The sequence below is a fragment of the Mustela erminea genome, chromosome 20 (genome assembly GCF_009829155.1).
Source record: "Mustela erminea isolate mMusErm1 chromosome 20, mMusErm1.Pri, whole genome shotgun sequence".
Lineage (NCBI taxonomy): Eukaryota > Metazoa > Chordata > Mammalia > Carnivora > Mustelidae > Mustela > Mustela erminea.
The window spans coordinates 32,972,900-32,992,488 of NC_045633.1; the positions used below are offsets into that span (position 1 = coordinate 32,972,900).

Here is a 19,589-nt window from a genome sequence, read left to right on the forward strand (position 1 = left end):
CTCAGGAGCGCCCCCTGCTGGCCAGGGCCGGGTCTGCCCTGTAGATACCCTGCGCCACAGGCTTCCGCTTTAGGGCACCAGCCACAGACACGGTTTTTCAGGGGGTGCCTCCTGGACTAGCGTCTCTCCCCCAGGTGGTGCAGGCGCCCAGAGGTCTGGCTCACGACTGAAAGAGCTCTTGTAACAGGGTCCAGGGGCATGTAATAAACCACCCAACAAATAATTTGGTAACTAACTGGCCGTGGTACCTTATTTCATGGTACTGACTATCCTTCAAAAACCACTTTTGCTGGGGCAACTGGGTGGCTCAGTCTGTGAAGCGTCTGCCTTCAGCTCAGGTCCGGCTCCCAGCATCCTGGGATGGAGCCCCATATAGGGCTCCCTGCTCAGCGGGAGGTCAGCTTCCCTCTCTCCTCTGCCATCTCCCCCCGCCCCGCCCCCGCCACCCCAGGCGCCTGTACTCTCGTTCTCTCTCAGATAAATAAATAAAATCTTTTTTAAAAATACTGTTACTGACTACCTAATATGCCACTGTGTTGCTTTACTCAGTTGACTAAGTAACCCCTACTGTTGGCATCTGCATTATTTCTAATTTTCCTCTTTTCTAAACAGGACATGCTAAGCATTCCTGTACATAAATCTCTGCGTGCGTCTCTGGTCATTCTTGTGGATGAATTCCCAGAAGTAGAAGCACGAAACTGGCGGATTAATGTACATTCTAACAAGTAGCCCATCTGTCTGAATGTCAGCAGGGCCTACGGTCTGGCGTCAGTTACAGTGGGCGTGTGTGCTGACGTCAGAGCCACGTTTCCGGGTTCCTTTCCGAGAGTCCTGGGCTAGGAAGGCATCCCTGGGGCAGGGCCCTTGTGCGGCACATGAATCCCCTTTGCAGCAGTTCCCATAAAAGGTGGGTGCAGTGTTGAGTCAGAGAAGAGCATCTGCTTATCCCCTCATTCAGGCCGCAGGTACTAACTGAGGGTCTCCTTGGGGCCCCACACACCATCAGGGGCCCCAGGAGCGGGCTTGGGGTGTGTGCTGCCCCTCAGCCGCCTACTGGGAGTCTAGCCTTGGTTCAGCCTTCACAGCGGATGTAAGCCCCATGAGGGCAGGACTGGGACTTCTAGCCCCTTCATGGCATGAAGTCAATGCTCAGATGGTTCTGTAATGAATTAGGCGCCTGATGTGCAGGTCGTCTCTTCGACAAATTCAAACCCCAGCGACGTGTGGCTGTGTAATCAAGTCACAGCCATATTTTCAAAGTTTGGAAATAAAGGGTTTAGACATGAGCCCTTATTCAGAAAGTGACCTAGAGGGGCATCAGGTGTGTGTAGCGAATGGGTCAGAGGAAGCTGAGGTCGCCTCCTCCCCTGGTCACCAAAAGTCCTGCCGGAAATCCCTGAGCCACCAGGCCGGGCTGACGCCAGCCCCGGCTGTGAGAGCCACACTTCCCAGCCCTCTGCCCTGCAGACACCAGCACCAGCGGGGAGAGGGGCCTCAGTGCTCCGGGGTGGCCGGCTGGCCCAGCTGCGTCACGGGACACCAGCAGGTCATCAGGCCGCCTTGCTGTCCTCACAGCTGGGTGCAGTTCTCTGCCCAGGACCAGAAACCTTAGAGCCGCCATTTCTCCGGTGTCCTGGCCTCTTAACCCTGAGGACTCCTGAGAGCTTTTGTGTCTCTGTGTGTGTGTGTGTGTGTGTGTGTCTATCCATAGTGATATGTTAGGGGTTAAAACTGACACTTCTTAAAAGCACGAAACTACATCGAGCACACGCGGCCTTACATCAGAGCGATGACATCATCACCCGTCCTAGAGCATCTGGAAAACTCCACGTGCCTTCATGAGACAATGAGGGTGGAAAAGGCAAATAACAAAAATAGTGTGGACCCTTGGAAGGACCTCAGGGAGCCAGGCATCCCCAGGAGTCTCACTCTGACAGCCGCTAGCTTGGCAACCTTTGGGCTCTCCCGTTCTGCTAAGCTGCCACTGGGCATTTCTGGTTCGTCCTTCAAACCAGGGCCTCTGTGTCTTGAATGTGGGCATCATCCTCAGTCCTCATCACCTTAACTCCAAGTCCGCGCATAGTGGCCCAATACACCTGCCACTCGTCACCATCAGACGAGTCTTCGGAAAGAAGGACACCAACGTGCTCTTGCCCAGGGCACTCGGGGGTCCCCCCCTCCGCCTTCAGGTGCCCGCAGCTGGCTGTCAGCTCCACTGGGTTCCACCAGGAACCCTCTCCCGCAGCTCCGCAAAGCCAGGCCTTCCCATTAGGCAGTTCGATCAGGCACCGTGCTAAAGGCATATCCGTCAGCGTTAGAGACTCTTGGGCCAAGATCCAGATCATGTTTTCAGTGGAGCAAAGAAATTTAAATGGGAAGAAATTATAGCATGAGCAAGTTTATCCCTTTCAAGATAATCTCATTTAATAACCAAAAAACTCACAAAGATGTGCATTTTATCCAGCTCCAAAAAGGCAGCATGGCAGGTTATGTATTGTGGTAATTACAGGTTTGGGGTTTCATTCCTTCCTTAAAGTAGATTTCTATTATTTCAGAAATTCAGCCGTTGTAGAAAAGGACTCTTCATTTACCGCGTTGCTGGGTGGCCCAAGCACTGCAGAAATAGGTCAACTACGGTAATCGAAATTGACTGCTGATAAATAATTAAAGCTAATGGAATTTTCTCGAATCTGTGAACTAAAATCTTCGAGAAATTGCCAGGACATACCGCCTGCTGTGGTATAGAAAGGTATTTTTTATTTAACACTGGAGCTTAAATGCCATTTAACATTACCTTTTTTTTCTGTCCCAGAGGGAGTACGCGTCCGCCTATAAAAGTAACCAAAAATAGGGTGCTCCGTTGATAGCCGCGTGATTCCTCTCCAGGTGATGAGACCAGAAGCGAAGGTTTCGGGATCGCGGCACAAAGAGAAACTTCCCTTTGCACCAAACTGTATTTTTAAAAGTTGAGCTCACGGTCCACACGTCGTACAGTCTGTGTTGTCCGGGTTTCAGGCCTCCAACACCTGGGCTGTGCTCTTGCCTGCCCGATACGGGAGAGATTCCCTTGAATCTGATCGCCGTGCAGGGAAGTCAGTCCCGAGAGCAGTTTTTCTTTCCCAGATAATTAGGATTCTTGCCTCGGTGCCACCGGGACCTTAGAAAAATGCGCTGGACAAAAACACACGGACGGTATTTGTAGCCCAGAGACGGCTTGTCAGTAAGAAAGCTGACTGTGACATCACCGTCTAGAAGGCCAGCCTGCGCCGGGGTGGGCCACCCCGGTTTTTCTTTGCTAATAAGGATGACTCAGACATCATCAGGATATTTTAGGACAGCCAAGACATCAGAGTAGAGAATCAGGAGCTCGATGGTTTTGAACAGTATTCAGGCTTTTGGCTTTAAGCTGCAGAAAAAAGATCATTTTCTCATTTCAGTCTGATGAGTCTCTCAGTTAGAGAAAAAAAAATCACCAATTTCTAATCATGTTTTGGCCAAGTGGTAGTTCGGTTAACTACAGTCTTTGTATCTAACCTGATGTTGTGCTTGCTGTTTTAATGCGTTTATAAATGGCGGACTCTGTTGCTGAAATCAAATGCATTTGCATTTTTCAAGAAAATACTCTAGAGAGGGATTTCTTGACTGGCAAAGGAAGGGACTCCGTCTAGGTTCCCACAGTTGGCGTCTGTGTGACCTCGGTGTCCAGCGGCCAGAACCGGACTGTCTGTAGATTCAGGAGGCAGGAGGCCTAGAGGGGCAGTTGGTCCAGAGGGAAGACGTGAGGGTGGCGAGGAGGGTCTGCGGAGCGAGGCAAGCGGGTTTTGCAAATCCTGGATGGGCCGAAGAGGGAGCTGAGCTAGAGCCGCTCGTGCTCCCAACTGCCGGGCAGACCCACAGGTCCTGGGAGCTGCTTCTTTCGTCCCCCACTCGAGAAAACACGTGGTAAAGCAAGTCAGCGAGTGGATTCCCCTCGAATCTGCTCTCAGAAAAACAGCGATTGTGACTTATTCATTAACGAGCCGCTGCTAGTAGCCACAGTCCTTACGCCCGCTCAGGAAAGCTTTCCTCCCAAATGTTTGCCTTCAGTGGTGGCACCACAGCTGCCACATTGGAGAGCCCTGTCCCCACGCCGAGCCGCGTTCTCGCACCACGAGTGTCCCAGCAGGGCTGGAGGGCCCTCGGGAGGGCAAGCCGCCTGGCCGGGACACCACGGAGAGCTCCTCTGCCTCGGGCAGGAGGTTGGACCAGATGACCCTTCCATCGCCAGGTTAACCTGACGAAGGTGACAGGCGACAAGCTGACAGCTTGTAATTTAAGAGAGACAGCCCCTCCACCCGACATCTTAATTCTTTCTCTGCCCATTGCCTGTGATCAGTCAGCGGAAGGCTTTCGTGTGTTTCAGAGTGAAATCCAGTGTTTGAAAAACATTTTCTGTTTCCAACAGACACACGATAGGGTGCAGATTACTGCGAAGCCCCGCGTGTCGCGGTCCATCTGTGACCGCCACCGGCCCGCCAACGCATGCCTCCCTTCTTCTCGCCCGTCACCCCCTCCCTGTTTAATTATTTTGAAGCAAAAGCCATATTTTATCCATAAACATTTTAGGACAGATCTCTGAGAGACAGGGACCCTTTTGAAAAACATAGCCACCACACCCAAAATATAGGCCACCATAGTTTCGAAACAAAAACCACTCAGGGGCTATTGTTCTAACGTCCGTGCGTTGGCAGCTGTGTTTATCGATTATAATGCCTACACTGGACATGTCCTGCCATCTTCAGAAGCAGGGTGAGGACGGAGGTCAGTGACACGCCAGGTTAAGAAGCAGCACCCTTTCCTTAGTGTAGCCCAAAATAGGGGCATCTGGCTGGCTCAGTCAGTGAAACACTCTTAATCTCAGGGTTGAGAGCTTAAACCCCGTGTTGGGCATGGAGCCTACTTAAAAAAAAAAAAAGTGTAGCATAAACTAGTGGTACATCTCACAGGTGACAATACCACATTTAATGAAATGCCATATTACACAGGGGCTGCCTTTCAATATAGACCAAAAACCTTTCCAAGTCAGAGTCGTCTTACTTTGAGGCATGAGTAGTGAGGGAGAAACAAGGGGTTAGTGAACTCATTTGGAGCCCCCCCCTTTTTTAGCCCTGGGTGGACCTGGAACTTGCAATCACCCAACACATAAGCATTCTGGAGTTTTCCGTGCGAGCCAGACTCCTGTTTTTGAGCCTCGCCTCTGTGGAGGGTTAATACGCAATCCAGCCTTCACCACCCAAACACAGCGAGCAAAAAGGGAGCTGAGACAGAGGAGAGGGGAGAGGAGGCTAGCCCTGATTGGAACCTGAAGGTCGCTGAAGGGGTGGCACCACTGTCATTGGCACTGGGCTGGGTCCCTGAGGTTTCTGCGCCCACCCCGGGACCAGGGCTCTGGGCAGCCCTGTGAGAGTCCTGATTGAGCCGCTCAGAGGTGACGTCAACCAGCCTCTCTACTGCCCTCCCTCCCCTGTACCCCCTGCCCAGTGCTCCTGGAAAGGCCAGATTGTCCCCAGAGAAGACAGGACCCATCCCTGGGCTGCCACCAGAGGGAATGAGACACCTCTGAGAGACGCCATCAGACAGTTGTGAGCCTTAAATGTCACTTCACAGAAACGCATGTGACTTACCGCGGAACGGAAGTGAAAGGAACATTATAAAATTTAGTAAAATAGCCCGAGAAGTCTAGAATAGAATATTCGGAAAACAGGAACCATTTTGTGATTGAAGATGTTGCGATTCACAGCCTTCCTCTGTTGACACGTGACAGCCAGGCCAGCTCCCTTCACCTGCTTGTCCTTCCAAGCCTAAGCAGCCGTGTCCTGGGCACCATTCTTTCCACGCAGACGTGGACCTCAGTGGCCACCAGTTCGATATCGGGGGCACGGGGTTCTGTGACATGCCCAGCCGGCAGAATGGAAGAGATTCCCTGGTACAGGGAACACCAGGCTCCACGGTGGGGACAGAACCTTCCTGGGAGACCACCCAAATGTCCAGAATGGGCAGAAAGCCAAAGATTCACCCTGTGCGCGGCCAGGGGCTGTGTTTGGGGGTGTCGCTCTCACAGGTGCATCTGAACACCACGTGGTGCTTCTGTTTTGTTTTGGTTTGCTTTTGGCTTCTAAATCAGCACGATTTTCTCCAGGAGTCATCATTACACAGAAAATTCCTCGGTTGCATTTTGCCGTTCAATTTTCTGATCTCAGAAGTGAGTTGTGAATCAGTGGTTTGGAGAACAATGAAAATCCTTTTCACCTAGAAGCGCCTCTCTATAAACACGGCTTGTTATTTGGAATGCACTCAAGGGAGAGAAGGTTGAAATGTGCTCTTCTGGCTTCGCCAACAGGCATTGATATTAATAATCTCAAGGACATTACTTTCTGTGTGTTAAGGTGTTTTTTTTGTTTTCGCTCAATGAATGGTACAGAATCAAAGTGAATTTAAAACCGCGCTGCAAAACCTGTCAGTGTAATTAGTGGGTACCCCGAAATTGCAGAGTTTTTTGTTTTTGTTTTTGTTTTTTTTAAATCTTTGTGTTCAGTCCGTCATTAGTGGTTCATGCCAGTATGGTTTTCACTGGCCTGGCGCCCACGTTCTTCGGTTCACAGTTGCAGAGAAGGGCACGCAGACGCATGTGGTGGCCAGCGTGGCTCTGTCTGCCCTTTGTGGTGCTGTGCGGACAGCAAGTCATGTCACGGGCTCTCGAACGGCAGTGGACGGCCCCGGGTCACAAGTGAGCACCCCGGCGCCGTCTCCTTAGTTTAGTACAAAAGCAGATGATATTCGCAGGTGGCAGAATTGGATAAGGAATTTCTCAAACAGCCAAAAATCAAATTAGAATGGGGGATTTCTAGCTGGTAACTTGAAGTACACACGTGCATACGGCTTTGCCGATCTGATTATGAATATTTACTCCCTTTTTACCTCTGAAGCCCCCAGCTTTAATCTCTAAAGAGGTTATTTGAGGGGCACCTGGGTGGCTTAGTCGGTTAAGTCTCTGCCTTCGGCTCAGGTCAGGATCTTAGGGTCCTGGGATCGAGCCCCGCGTCGGGCTCCCTGCTCCGTGGGGAGTCTGTTTCTCCCTCTGCCTCTGCTCCCTGGCCCCAGGGGCATGCGCTCTCTTTCTCAAATAAATAAATCTTTTAAAAAAGAGTTTAGAAATGTCTATCTAAAAGGTTGTTTGAGCAAGCTTGTCATGAGATGTGACTACGTCCTAGGGAACCATTGTGCAGTGGGTTGGTGCAAACAGGGGCAGTGGAGATGAGTTTCCTTAATTTAGTCACGATGGGAGGCTCGGCTCCTCTGCCGTCCCGGAGTGCTGTGACAGAACACGGGAACACCTGTACCCTCTCTTCCACTTGTCCAAGCAGGTGTTCCCACGAGCTGGGCCCCGAGCCAGGCTGGTGGGCTGCGGGGTCACTGAGGGCAAGCCCAGCAGGAGGCGCTGTTTTGCGGGGTGACCTCCCTGCGCTCACACCCTGCCCTCTCTTCTGTCACCCATGGGGTTCCCAGATGCCTGGACCCTGTCACCTTTCACATTCCGCGACCCTGTCCAGGTTCACCATTTCCCCCCTGAGTCTGGGCCCATGGTAGGACTCCTCTGAGTGATGCGTGTGTGCCCTGACCCATGTCACTGTCCAGGTGGCCCCAGCTGTCATCCCGGTGCCCACACCTGGCCGAGGTGATCGATTCTTTTACAGAATCTCGCTGTGGCACAGGCCTCGAGAGCCGGGCTTATGTCCTCACTGCCGGCCATGGGACCTTGGACAAGTGACCTTCCCCTTCTGAGCCTCACGTCTCCTCGGCTGTAAAATGTGGGTGTCTGTCCCTTCTGTTGGCAGGGCTGCTGTGTGTCACACACTCAGTCACGAGAAGTGGCGTTCACTCGGCCTGAGACCCTCTTCCCCGCCGTCCCCATCTCTCTCTCTGGAGCTCAGAGCGCCGGCACCTAAGCCCCTCACAGGTTGCTTCCCATCCCCAGTCCCTTCGGGGCGCCCCGACGCCACCACGAGCTCCGACTGCTAAACCCAGCGGTTTTGTCGCGCCTCGTGTCGGTGACACATCCCTTCCCCTGGCGGTCCTCCCGCTTCTCCTCATCCTTGTTCTTCTGTCTGATCGGCCGAGAGCGGGGCACTGGCCGCCTCAACCCGCTCTCCCAAGAGAGTCCCGATTCCTGCCGCCTCTCTTAGCCCTGAGCTGCTCCATGAGATGATGGGGGGGCGGGGCGGGGGGCTGGGGCAGGCACCTGACGCGTGGCCAGTCCAAAGCGAGATGTGCCGAGCTATAAAATGGCAGATTTCAGAGGCGTAACACCAGAAAAAGAAGTATCCTTCTTTGTCAGTTAAGTAAATAATAATAATAAATTAAATTCATTTTTACATTGATTATATGGGAAATGAAAAGATCTTGGATGGATTCATTTCATCAGTTTCTTTTTGCTCTTTCCATCTCGTCGTGGAAAATTTTTAAGGTGCATAGGTGGTCGGTGCCTGGTTTTCGGTGGGCGCCGCTGGCTTGGACCGTGGACCTGGCTCTGATGTAGGCGCCGCCTTACCCCGGCAGGTCTGTGATGCACTCTGAGGGGTTGTTCAGCCACTTCTTTCCCGCTTACACACTCATGCCCCCACGCCGTGTCTTCGGAGGTCCTGCAGTGTACCAGGCTCCGTCTCAGACCCGCAGGAGACTGGGATCAGTGCTCCTGTAGAAACGGGCTGACGTCACATTCAGTCTCCGGGGAGCAATCTCGTGTTGGGGCCAACCAGCCTGTGGGCCCCAAAGGGCACCTGGTGCCCCTGGGGGGCCCACACTTGCAGCCCTGCCCTCATACTGCATGAGGTGGGATCAACCCACCCGGGAAAGGGGTGGCGGACCCACGCAAGGTTTAAATCCTCTCGTGCCTAGACTTCCGCAGCAAAATATTGTCCAGCCCAGGGTTGGCTTCCGGTCCGGGACTCTGCAGGGGGACTAAAACCTACTCCCTGCCCTCGAGCAGCTCACAGTCTGGAGGGAAGAGGAAGCACGTCCTGTGGCATTGGGCCTGGCTGCTTCCAGGTCCCAGTTTCCAGATCTGGACACGTGGAAAGCCTTAGGAGTCCCCTCTCCAGAGCTCAAGGCCATCAGGGAAGGGGACTCTTAAGGCTTTCCACCCAGCAAGGCAGGCCTGCAGATGATACGAGGGTGGGGCGGGGGGCTCAGCCTAGCTCCCTAGAAAGCAAGGGGCCCTCTCGAAGCCCAGGGGCCACGGTACCTACCAATGGGGTCCACCGATGTGGACAAGCATTACGTCGAAGTTACTGTCCTCGAACTGTTCACATCTTATTTTTACATAGTAGATGAACATGGGTTTGTGGACTCTTTTTTTTAAAAGATTGACTTATTTGAGGGGCTTCTGGGTGGCTCTGTGCTAAGCCTCTGCCTTTGGCTCAGGTCATGATCTCGGGATCCTGGGATCAAGCCCCGCATTGAGCTCTCTGCTTGGCAGGGAGCCTGCTTCCTCCTCTCTCTCTTCCTCTGCCTCTCTGCCTTCTTGTGATCTCTCTCTCTGTCAAATAAATAAAATAAAATCTTTTTTTTTTTTTTAAGATTTATTTATTCGAGAAAGTGAGAGAGAAAGCGGGGGGAGGGGCAGAGGGAGAGCCAGAAAGATTCCTCAAGCAGACTCCCTGCTGAGGGTAGAGCTCCACACGGGGCTCGATCTCATGACCCTGAGACCATGACCTGAGCCGAAATCAAGAGTCAGACACTTAACTGATTGAGCCACTCGGGTCCCCCGGTTTGTGGCCTCCAGAGAGGACGATACTCGGCCCATCTGTGGAAGCCGGGCTTGCGGGCCACGGACTAGGCCAACACTGCCTCATGAATGTTCCCCAGCTCCTCCTTACCCACTGGGACGTGCCCCCGAGCACCGGGCTGCTTGGTGAGAACACCAGAGAATGCAGCCGCGCCGCGTTCACCGGCCGCCTTCCTCCGAGTCAGCCTTTTCGGAAAACGAACAGCAAACCCCGTGCATCATCTCGGGTTTGCAGTTTGTGACAAGACCAATGCAGTGGGCTCATCCCACCTGTCTGTCCTTGCCCCGGGGACGGAGGAGGAGGGCCAGGGACTGGGCTGTCCCCAACCCACAGTGGGCTGTTCACGTTAGACCTCCTGCGTCATTACTTGTGGTCCCGGGTTTCTGACAAAGGAGCGTGGCTCATTCCTTGTGGTTACGACATGGGCTTTTACCATTGACCTTGACTGGGATCCAGGGTGATCCCCCCTTCCCATCCCCGGATCCTCGTTTACCAGCTTTTGGTGTACATTGTATTTCTCCTTTCTCCTGTCTGCAGCGTCCCTAACCTCATAGACCCCCAGGTCCAGGGAGGGACGTGGGTGCCTTTGGGGGCGGTCTGGCACAGATGGCCTTATTTATTCCAGAAGAGGCTGATAAAGAGTTTGGCTGCCTTTTATGTCGTTGAACTTGGTATAAGAACATAGAAAAGGAAGTAGCGGAGGAACAAGCTTACTGCCTTCTCCAGGGAAGTAATGGTATCACCCTTAGGAATGCGACATACAGGAAAATGTGTAATTAAAAGGGAAATGTTAATGCTTCTTGATTAAGTACTTCTACGGGGTCACGGTGCAAGGCAGCGTGGGTTAGCTGTGTTTGGCAGAGAGCTTAGCATGTAGCCCATCTAAGAGATCGCTCAGCGGTGTTGGGGGACCCTGGCTCTGTGCTGCCTGGCATGGTAGCCGCCAGCCTTGTGCAGCTGCTAAGTATTTAAAATGTGGCTTCCATGATGGAAGGAACTGGATTTTTAAGTTCAGTTTAATTAAGTTACGTTTAAATATAGATGAAGTTACATTTACGTGTAAGTAGCCGGTAGCTCCATCTTGCAGCACGGGCTGGAACGAAGGGTCCTAACCTGGGCCGTGTGGGTAGGCTTCAGGAAGGCCACTGCAAAATCATTTGCAGAGTCACAGCCGGGAGGGAATAGATTCCCGAAGATTCTCCGCAGCCTTCATGACCCACAATGGTTAAGGGCCCCGGTTCGGAGGAAAGCCGCCAAAGACACAGCAGCAGGAAACACCAGGAGCTGCTGTTCTTCCTGATGCAGCTCCGCTCGGTAAGGGCGGGAGCCGGTTTCAGAGCTCAGGATGGAAGAAGGGCCGGCGGGTTAGGGGCTCGGCAGAAGGAACACAGAATCCTGTTCATCCCTTAGCGGAGGATCGAGCGGGTGCCCACGTGCCCCTGTGCGTGCAGAGCTGACAACGACGGGTCACCTTGGGGGTCTGCTTAGAGATTCACAGCATCTGGAGCAGGAGAGGCCGAGGGGTTGTCCGCCACCCCTTTGTGGGGGGCAGGGGCTCCCTCGTCATCCACCTTCAAACAAGACTGGGAAATCCTGGTTCCAGAGAAGGCTGTCTTCTGTGCGCTCAGACGGATTCGGGGTGACTCAAAATGTGCTAGAAGGCCTTGCCCTGAGTGGTGACTACTATTGCAATAGTAAAGGTGGTTCGTGTTATTAAGTACTTACTCCACGCCAGGAGCAGTGCTGTCCCCATTGTTTGTGTTTCGGGGAAGACAGTTACCCTGGCGCACGTTGGAGTGCAGGGAGCTGAACTTCTAGACGTGGAGTGGCATCCCGCACTCCCGGAGTGAGCGGCCGGGCCCGAGTTCGGAATCAGGGCTCTGCCAGCCCCTTTCCATCGAACGGACTGAGTTCGGACCCAGGAGCTGTAGACAAGTCCAGACTCTGCATTGGCCCAGTAGCATCTGTGTATTTGACGGCGGGCTCGAGGCAGCGTGCGCAGATGGGCACACTGAGAACCGGCCCAAGAAGGTCCTGTCCGCCTTTGCAGCCCAGACGCCGCTTCCTCTGTGAAAGCCTTGCTCGCCTCCTTCATCTGGGTTTATTACCCTTCCTGTCTGCTCTCCCTGTGGCACCTGGGCTCTTATCCTGAAATAATACGTTACCTCCTTCCTGCGTTATGGGTTGATTGGCCCATGTCCAGCGTTTACCAGCACTTACCAGTCGGCATGTGCGTCAGCTCTGGGACCTGAAACTAGGTAGATGCCTGGCGTTGGGCCAGACTTACTAAAGCCGATCTGCTCTGTAGATACCTCGTCTGCTCCCATTCTCGATGAAGGAGAAGTTGCGTTATTTGAGTATATTTCAGAGTCTTCAGAGCACATTCTCAGTTACTTCATTCTTTTTTCGTGGCGCTACAGTTGCCACACGATGTTGTGTAAGGTGGAGGGGAAGAGGGGTCGGTTCGGTGCTTTTCCATATCGCGGCATTGCCGCTGGAGTCGTGCTAGCTAACGCCTTTATCACACTACATCATTGTCGTTCCTCTTTTGTGTTGAGAACAGTTAAGATCTCGTCTCTCTGAGGCTTTGAAGTCTATAATACAGTCTTATTGTCTATAATCACTACGTGGTGCATCAGTCACTTCATTTGAAAAAAAATATGCTCGAGGAGATCATACAGACGTTCCTCTGGGGTGTCCCATTGTCAGGATAGGGGTACTGGGGGCTTGGGATGAAACTGTCCACCGAGCGGATCAGACACGGATCCAAAACAGACATAACCCCCAGTAACAGCGCTCAAAAGACAGAGCTAAAATGCAGGATGCTGGTCCCGGATCCTTTTCAGATACACATGAGTCAAATGTACGCTAGAAAAGCTCGATTTTCTACTAAGCAGGTGGTCTGCGACGGACACCAGCCAACGCTCAAGCCCCTCGCCCATTCAGAGCAAGACTGGTAGAGCAGGGACTCGGGTAGCAGGGGCCCTGGTGGTCTCCTTCCCCAGGAAGTTCACTGACATTACGGAGCGCCAGCGGCGGGATTTATGTTGTCCGAGTGAAGGAAATGGGCAGGGGAGGGCACCAGGATGGCTTTGTCTGACGGGGATTGTCGCTGAATTCAAAGCTGTTTCTAGGAAGCCTTAACGAATGTTTCCCTTCTCTTTCCTTCTGCCACGGCCGTTTGCTGACCCACCGCTCCTGCTCCAGGATTTGCGCAAGCACGTAGCGCCGCTGCTGAAGAGCTTCCAGGGCGAGGTAAGCGTCTCTGTTCACTTCACATCCTGAGCCACCCCTCCTAGCTCATTGCGCTTGCTTTTTATTCTCATTAAATAAATGCCGTTGACAGAAGGTGCTCGCCCAGATGGAGCCTTCCCAGCTGCACTAACTCAATGTCATGTGGGTTTTGTGCCTCCTGGTGTGATGTTTCCGCCGGGTCCTCAGTTAAGGCCCGCGTGGAGAGCGGAACCGAAGCTGAAATGTGGGGGGATGTGGGTGACTCGGGGCCAAGCGGCCTGCGTGCTTCTGCCTCACTCAGCGGACGGAGTGTGTCCACGCTGCAGGCTTCAGGAGCCCGCGGGCCTCCCCAGCCTCACAGGCCCGGGGCCGCTGCCACCAGGAGGCCCTCCCGTGCGGGAAGGATGAGGGGGGCGACCTGGTGCTTTCCCGCCCAGCTGCTGGGGAAGGAGAGAGTTCACTGGCTCGAGGCTGGAAACAAAGAGCAACAGGCAGCCCCGAGGAGCGAGCCTGGGCTCGGTGGAAGGGAGAGCTGTCCCCCCCACCAGGGCCTTCCAGAGAAGGACCGCGCCGTCTGATGCGAGGTCGGGCAGCCCCCGCAGATGGGGGCCCTTGCGGTGGGTGATGCTACTGCTCCCCCTCTGCCTTCTTTGGAGACTCGGGGAACTTCAGAAAACCAGCCATGTCGTTACTGTTGTGGAGGTGGCCGTCCCCGGCTCTCTGCTCCTGCCGTGGGATCGACGGCAGTGGTGATGAGAACAAGCCTTTCTCAGGGCCCTCGGGAGAACCCCCATCGGTAGCATCTTGAGAATTGCATTTTCGGAGCACGCGGGGAGGAGGCAGGGTTCGAGGGGGTGAGACGGCAGCTTCTAGAGGGCTTCTGGGGCACGTCGTGAGGACGCCAGCATCCTGGGCCCGGAGCTCCAGACGCAGGGGTCGGGGCTGCCGTCGGGCAGAGTCTCCAGGGAGCAGGTGACAGCAGAGGGCAAGGCCTGCTATGCAGGAAGGAGCAGGGACCTCGGGCGCCGCCGCAGGTGTCGGGAGGGACACCACAGAAGGCCCTTCTGTTCACCGCCCCCTGCCGCAGGAGGCCCTCCCGAGCTCAGCCCCGGCAGGCCCGGGGGCATCACTGTCCCAGGGCTGGAAGGACACGAATTGCCTTTCCTCACAAACGCGTCTCCGAACCCTGGTTTTCCGAGGGACACTGTCACCTTACACCTGCCCGCATTGATCCCATCTCTTCTTTTACCCGTTCAGCAGCTCTGTGAGGCCCGGTGGCTTAGTGTTTCTGCCCCCGAAATAGCCCAGTGTGCCGGTTTGGGTTTTTGCTTGTTTTTCATTCTGTTGGAAAAATTGCCAAGCTGCATAAAAGGAGAAAGAACTAGTCGAGTGAACATGCGTACCCCCTTTACCCCTACTCAGCCGCACACGAGCATTTCGCCACGTTTGCTCCCGCTGCCCTTTCACTCAGCATTTGAAAGCACATGCGGATAGCCCGGCTCCGTACCCCTAAACACATGCACGCGTGCGTCTCCGGAAAGTCAGGTTGTTCCCCAATATTACCGCGTCAGCCCGAGTATCCCCTAGGAAAGCAGCAGTCATTCCGCAGCAGCTAAAATTCCATCCCAAATCCGTCTTCCCTAGTCACTCCCCAAATGTTTTTTATAACTGCCCTGCCCCTGAACTGGGGTTCAACCAAGTTCACGTGTTGTACTTCAGGCATGGGCGTATACGTATTTATATACATCTACTCCCTCACCCTCCCACACACGTTCGTACTACATTATATTACATACATATTTTCCTCCAGTATAAAACAGTCTTCACACCCTCTCACTCTTAAGAATGTAACCCACTTCTGTTATAGATTACCCCACATTCCAAATGGGGTAGTGGGTGTGCTTCCAGATATATTAAATTCAAAATGCCCAGGAGACATCCAGATTTTTTAATTCCCTTTTTTTTTTTTTTTAACAAAGGTGATTTGAAAAATAAATATTTTTATAGCACTGCTAATATTTACCATTGCTAATTGCTCTGTTTATATTAAATAATTGTGCTTTCTAGTAAACTAATTTAAGTAGAAAGGGCCAACTCCGCCTTTTTTCTGAAGAAGGAACATTCATCGCAGAGGGCAGCTGCAGACGGGGACCACGTGACAGGGTCGGTTTTCTGATGAGTAAGGCCAGAAGCCAGCGTGTCTCGGTGCTTTGATGGGTCAGGATCCATTCAGCTCGTTTTTCTAAAATGCTGCCTTCTCTAATCAGAGGATCACTCTTGTATCCTTCGTCAGTGCCTGCTGAATGCAACTGTATTTATTGGCTATAATCTTTGAATTTATTCCAAAGTGCTTGCGTTCCCCCAGAACAAGGTATGGCATTGTGAAAATGTGTTCTTTGCCTTGGAATCTATATAGACAACTTCACTATTTGAGATCCTGAAAAGAAAAAACAAAACAAAGAAGAAGGTATCTTTTTCAGACAGCGAGAAATTCACATAGGATTTCAGAGTTCCTGCAGGAGGGCGTGTTTGCAGTGTGTTGTACCATCATGGGAATAAATGATTCAGCAGTGAGGGCCTCCGGAGGTAGCATTTTGGCCTCCCCCCTTTCTTCAGGCTCATGAGGAGAAAGGGGCACCAAGCACATCTGCTCAGGAAATAGCTTTAAGAGAAAGTAGCGAATGCCTGTATTTGTTTGAAGCACTGACTGATTGGTTGCCATACCTAAGTTTGCCTGTTTCACAAGCCCGGCCAACTGATCAGTGAGGGAGAAGGGGCCACCTCAGCAGTCAATCCAGTTTAAGACTTGTTTTAGCCCGGCGATTCAGACAGTCCCTTCAGTGAAGTAACACACTCTGGGAAAGTGCTAACTCTTGGAAATTGTCTCTGCCTCTCCTTGCTTCTCCCCCCGACAATGGTTCCTGGTATGAAAGGTTGGGGGGGGGGGGCTGGGTTAAAGCCTCTGCCTTTGGCTCAGGTCGTGATCCCAGGGTCCTGGGATCGAGCCCCGCATCAGGCTCTCTGCTCAGCAGGGAGGTTGCTTCCTCCTCTCTCTCTGCCTGCCTCTCTGCCTACTCGTGATCTCTGTCTGTCAAATAAATACGTAAAATCTTTAAAAAAAAAAAGGTTGAGCGGGGAAGGAGTTAGTTTGGGTCCTCCTCCTCTTGGCTGTAGGGGAGCTAGGTGCTTAAGACAAGTGTTCTCAGAAAGGAAAATTCTCTTAAGAAATAACTTAGATGCTTATATCGGGGAGGAAATGAAAGACTGAAAACCTGTGAGCATCCAGCTTAAAAAGTTAGAGAATTACAACAGAATAAGCTCAAAGAGAACAGGAAGAAGAAAAGAATAAATACAAATAATAATAAAAGTATATAAGAATTAAAAAAAAAAAAAAAGACCCAAGAGAGAAATAGCTCAGAAATTGGTTCTTTGACGAGACTACCACATTGGTTCTTTGAAGATACTTCCTAATCAGAAAAGAAAAGGTTAGTGATGGTAACAGGATAACTTTACAGCCACAGCAGAGATTTAAAAAAAATAGTAAGGGAATATTACGGTCAATTTCATGCCAAAAAATTTTAAGACCTAAACAGAACGGACACATTTTTGGAATACTAGAATGTTCCAAAGCTGATTAAAAAAGAAATGGAAACCCTGAGTAGCCTTGTAACTGTCACGGAAACGTTTCCATCAGGTAGGGACGGTTTTCAGGAGAATCCTATCAGTCATTCACGAAACAGAGAAGTTCTGCTCTTTTGCAGACTGCTTTAGGAAATAGAAAAAGAAAGAACATTCTTAACCTTCTTTTGCAAAGTTAGTGTAACCTGGGTACCAAAACCAGACAAGGATAGCACAAGAAAAGAAAATTCAAAGTCCGTCGTATTTGTGAATAGATACGCAAAAGTCCCCAAAGGGGTGTTAGTAAGGGATCTGTCAAGTTCCGTGTATCCCAAGAATGCTGTTTGGTGTAACATTAGAAAAATTTACTAATGCACATTAATATCCTTAGCAGATTAAAGGGAGAAATTATCTTAATAGAGGAAAAGAATCTGATAAAATTCAGCATCCATTCATGATAAACAAAAACAAAAAAACCGACCAGCCATATGATATAGAGGGGAACGTCTTTAACTGGGGGGAAAGTATTTACGAAAGACTTACAACAAATCATTATACCCAATAACATCAAAAATATTCCCTTAGAAACCAGGAGCAAGACAAGTAAGTATACTATTGCTGCTTTTACTGACATTGTACTAGAAGTTTCAACTACTGCAGAAGACAAGAAAAAGATCAAGTATTATCACAGAAGAAACAAAACTATCATTTTTCAAAGAAGCCCTCAATTATTTAACAAGGTTGCTAGATACAAAATCAATATACAGAAGTAATTACATACTTCTACACTGACAGAAAACTGAAAAGAATACAGCTAGAGTTAGCGACAAAAAATAAAGGATACCTAGAAATAAATAAAATAAAGCATAGGAACTCTTTCTGGAGAAAAGTGGATCATTTATACTGAAAGGTATTAAGGGGGACTTAAGTAGAGGGACAGAAGGTATGCAAGGATAGAAATTCTCACTATTATTAATAATAATCAATTTCCTCCAAATTGATTAGAGGGAGTCATTGGAATTCCAGTCCACATTCCAACAGAATTTTTCACAAAACTTTTGAAAAACTGATTCCAGAAGTGATCAGCGAGAGCAGGTGGGCTCAGTAGTGGTGAAGGTAGCTTGAAATAAGAACAAGGTGGGGGTTTTCCGTGCCTCATGATGGAAGGCTACCAGTGATTGGCCCAGGGATAGACTGATACCCTGATGGGACATCATAAAGAAGTCAGGAACCGACAGGTGCATATAGAGAAGCCATGAGTGTTGCAAAAACAGGACTATAGATCAGTGAGGAAAGGGCGGATTTTTCAATAAATGGTCCTCTGACAATTGGTTATCCTTATGGAATTAGATTGGATCCATACCTCACACCATATGCAAACACAAATTACAAATGAAGACTCAAGGCAAAACTTTAAACCTTGTAGAAGAAAATATAGCATATGATGACTTCGGGTTGCGTAGGATTTCTTGGAAACCATAAGGGAAGGAACTGTTACACTTTAACTGCATTAAAAGTTTTAAGCAAAAGCTTTATTTACTTAATTACAGAAAGGCGGCCTACAAAGGTGGCAGAATAAGCCTGGGGCACTGCCTGCGCAGTTTTACCTTTGTGTATATTAGGAAAAGGCTCACCTTTCTCAAGACAGTTTATCTGTTGGATAATCTAGACTCATCTGAATCTTTTTCATAATAAAGACCAAATGTCTCTGATGCAAATCGTGCTGGTAGGACCAGCCCGACTGTAAACAGATCTCTTATGGGGGATCCCTGGCCCTGTCACAAATCAGGAGGAGACAGTTGCCACACACATAGTTAACGAAGGATTAGTATTAAGGAAGTATTAAAAGCTTTTACCTATTCATAAGAAAAAGTCAAATAACCCAGTAGGAAACTGGGCAAAAGCCACGAACAGCATCCTCAGAGAAAATCAGAATGTGTCAATAAACACATGAGAAGATGCCCAACCTCAATAATCAGGGAAATGCAAATTAAAATAAGTGAAACACAGCTTTCTCGTGGCTTCCAGGTTGGCTAGAATCCAAAACCCAAGGTAGGAGTGGAAATTGTGTAACTGTTGTGAAAACCAGTCTGGCGTCAGATACTGGAGCTACTAAAGCGCGCACACCTTGACCCCACGCTTCCACTCCTGAGTGTAAATTCTAACTAAGCTGAAACATGGGCCCCGGGAAGCCAGGGCAGGAGTATCTGAAACTCACGAACAGGCGGAAACAACGCGTTTTCATCAGCAGTGGAAAGACTAGGCAGAGAGCGTCCTGGCAAGGGAGAATGAATGACAAGAAAACAGGCACTACTGAGCTGACATTGTCTAGGCATATATTTTTATTATGTAATAAAACCATAAAGAAAAGGTCAAGTGGGAAATTCAAAATACAGGTTATCCTAGCTAGGCCCAAGGAGGCTTCAAAGGTCACAACTGTGTTCCTACTCACAGGTGCTCGGGGTTTTTTTTGGTGGTTTTTTGTTGTTGTTGTTTTTGTTGTTTACTTTATATACTCTTTAGTAAGCACGAACGACCTTTTTCAAAAAGGAAGACCTAGGCTTAGGAGGCAGTAGCTTCGGGATCGTATTTTGGCATTCTCCCCTCTCTTTGCATTTCGTGTATGAAATAAAATAACTTTTAATCTCCAGGCGAGTGGATGCTTCCGGTGAGGCCGTGCATGGGGCTGTGGCGGGGCTGTGTGAGTGTCCGAAATGGCATTCGTGGCATGCGAAGCGAGTCCACGTGCTGTGCTGGGTGCTTTCCGAACATAAGCTCACCCCGTCCTCACGACACTGGGAAGGCGCTGCCCCTTCCTCTCTGGCTTTCTGAGGAACCAGAGCCCAGCAGGGACCCCTGTCCTGGGTCTTTGATCTCTGCTCATCTGCATTTTGTAAGCGCTAATATGTTCCA

General features: G+C 50.7%; 1 protein-coding gene across 11 annotated transcripts in view; it reads left to right on the plus strand.

The window, feature by feature from the left end:
• CUX1 (cut like homeobox 1) overlaps positions 1-19,589 on the plus strand; it is a 352,520-nt gene that overhangs the window by 149,695 nt on the left and 183,236 nt on the right. For all 11 annotated transcript variants that reach the window (XM_032328405.1, XM_032328410.1, XM_032328406.1 and 8 more), the window contains exon 3: positions 13,032-13,079. In XM_032328405.1, the coding sequence (XP_032184296.1) occupies positions 13,032-13,079 (48 nt within the window). The remainder of the gene's footprint in view (positions 1-13,031; positions 13,080-19,589) is intronic.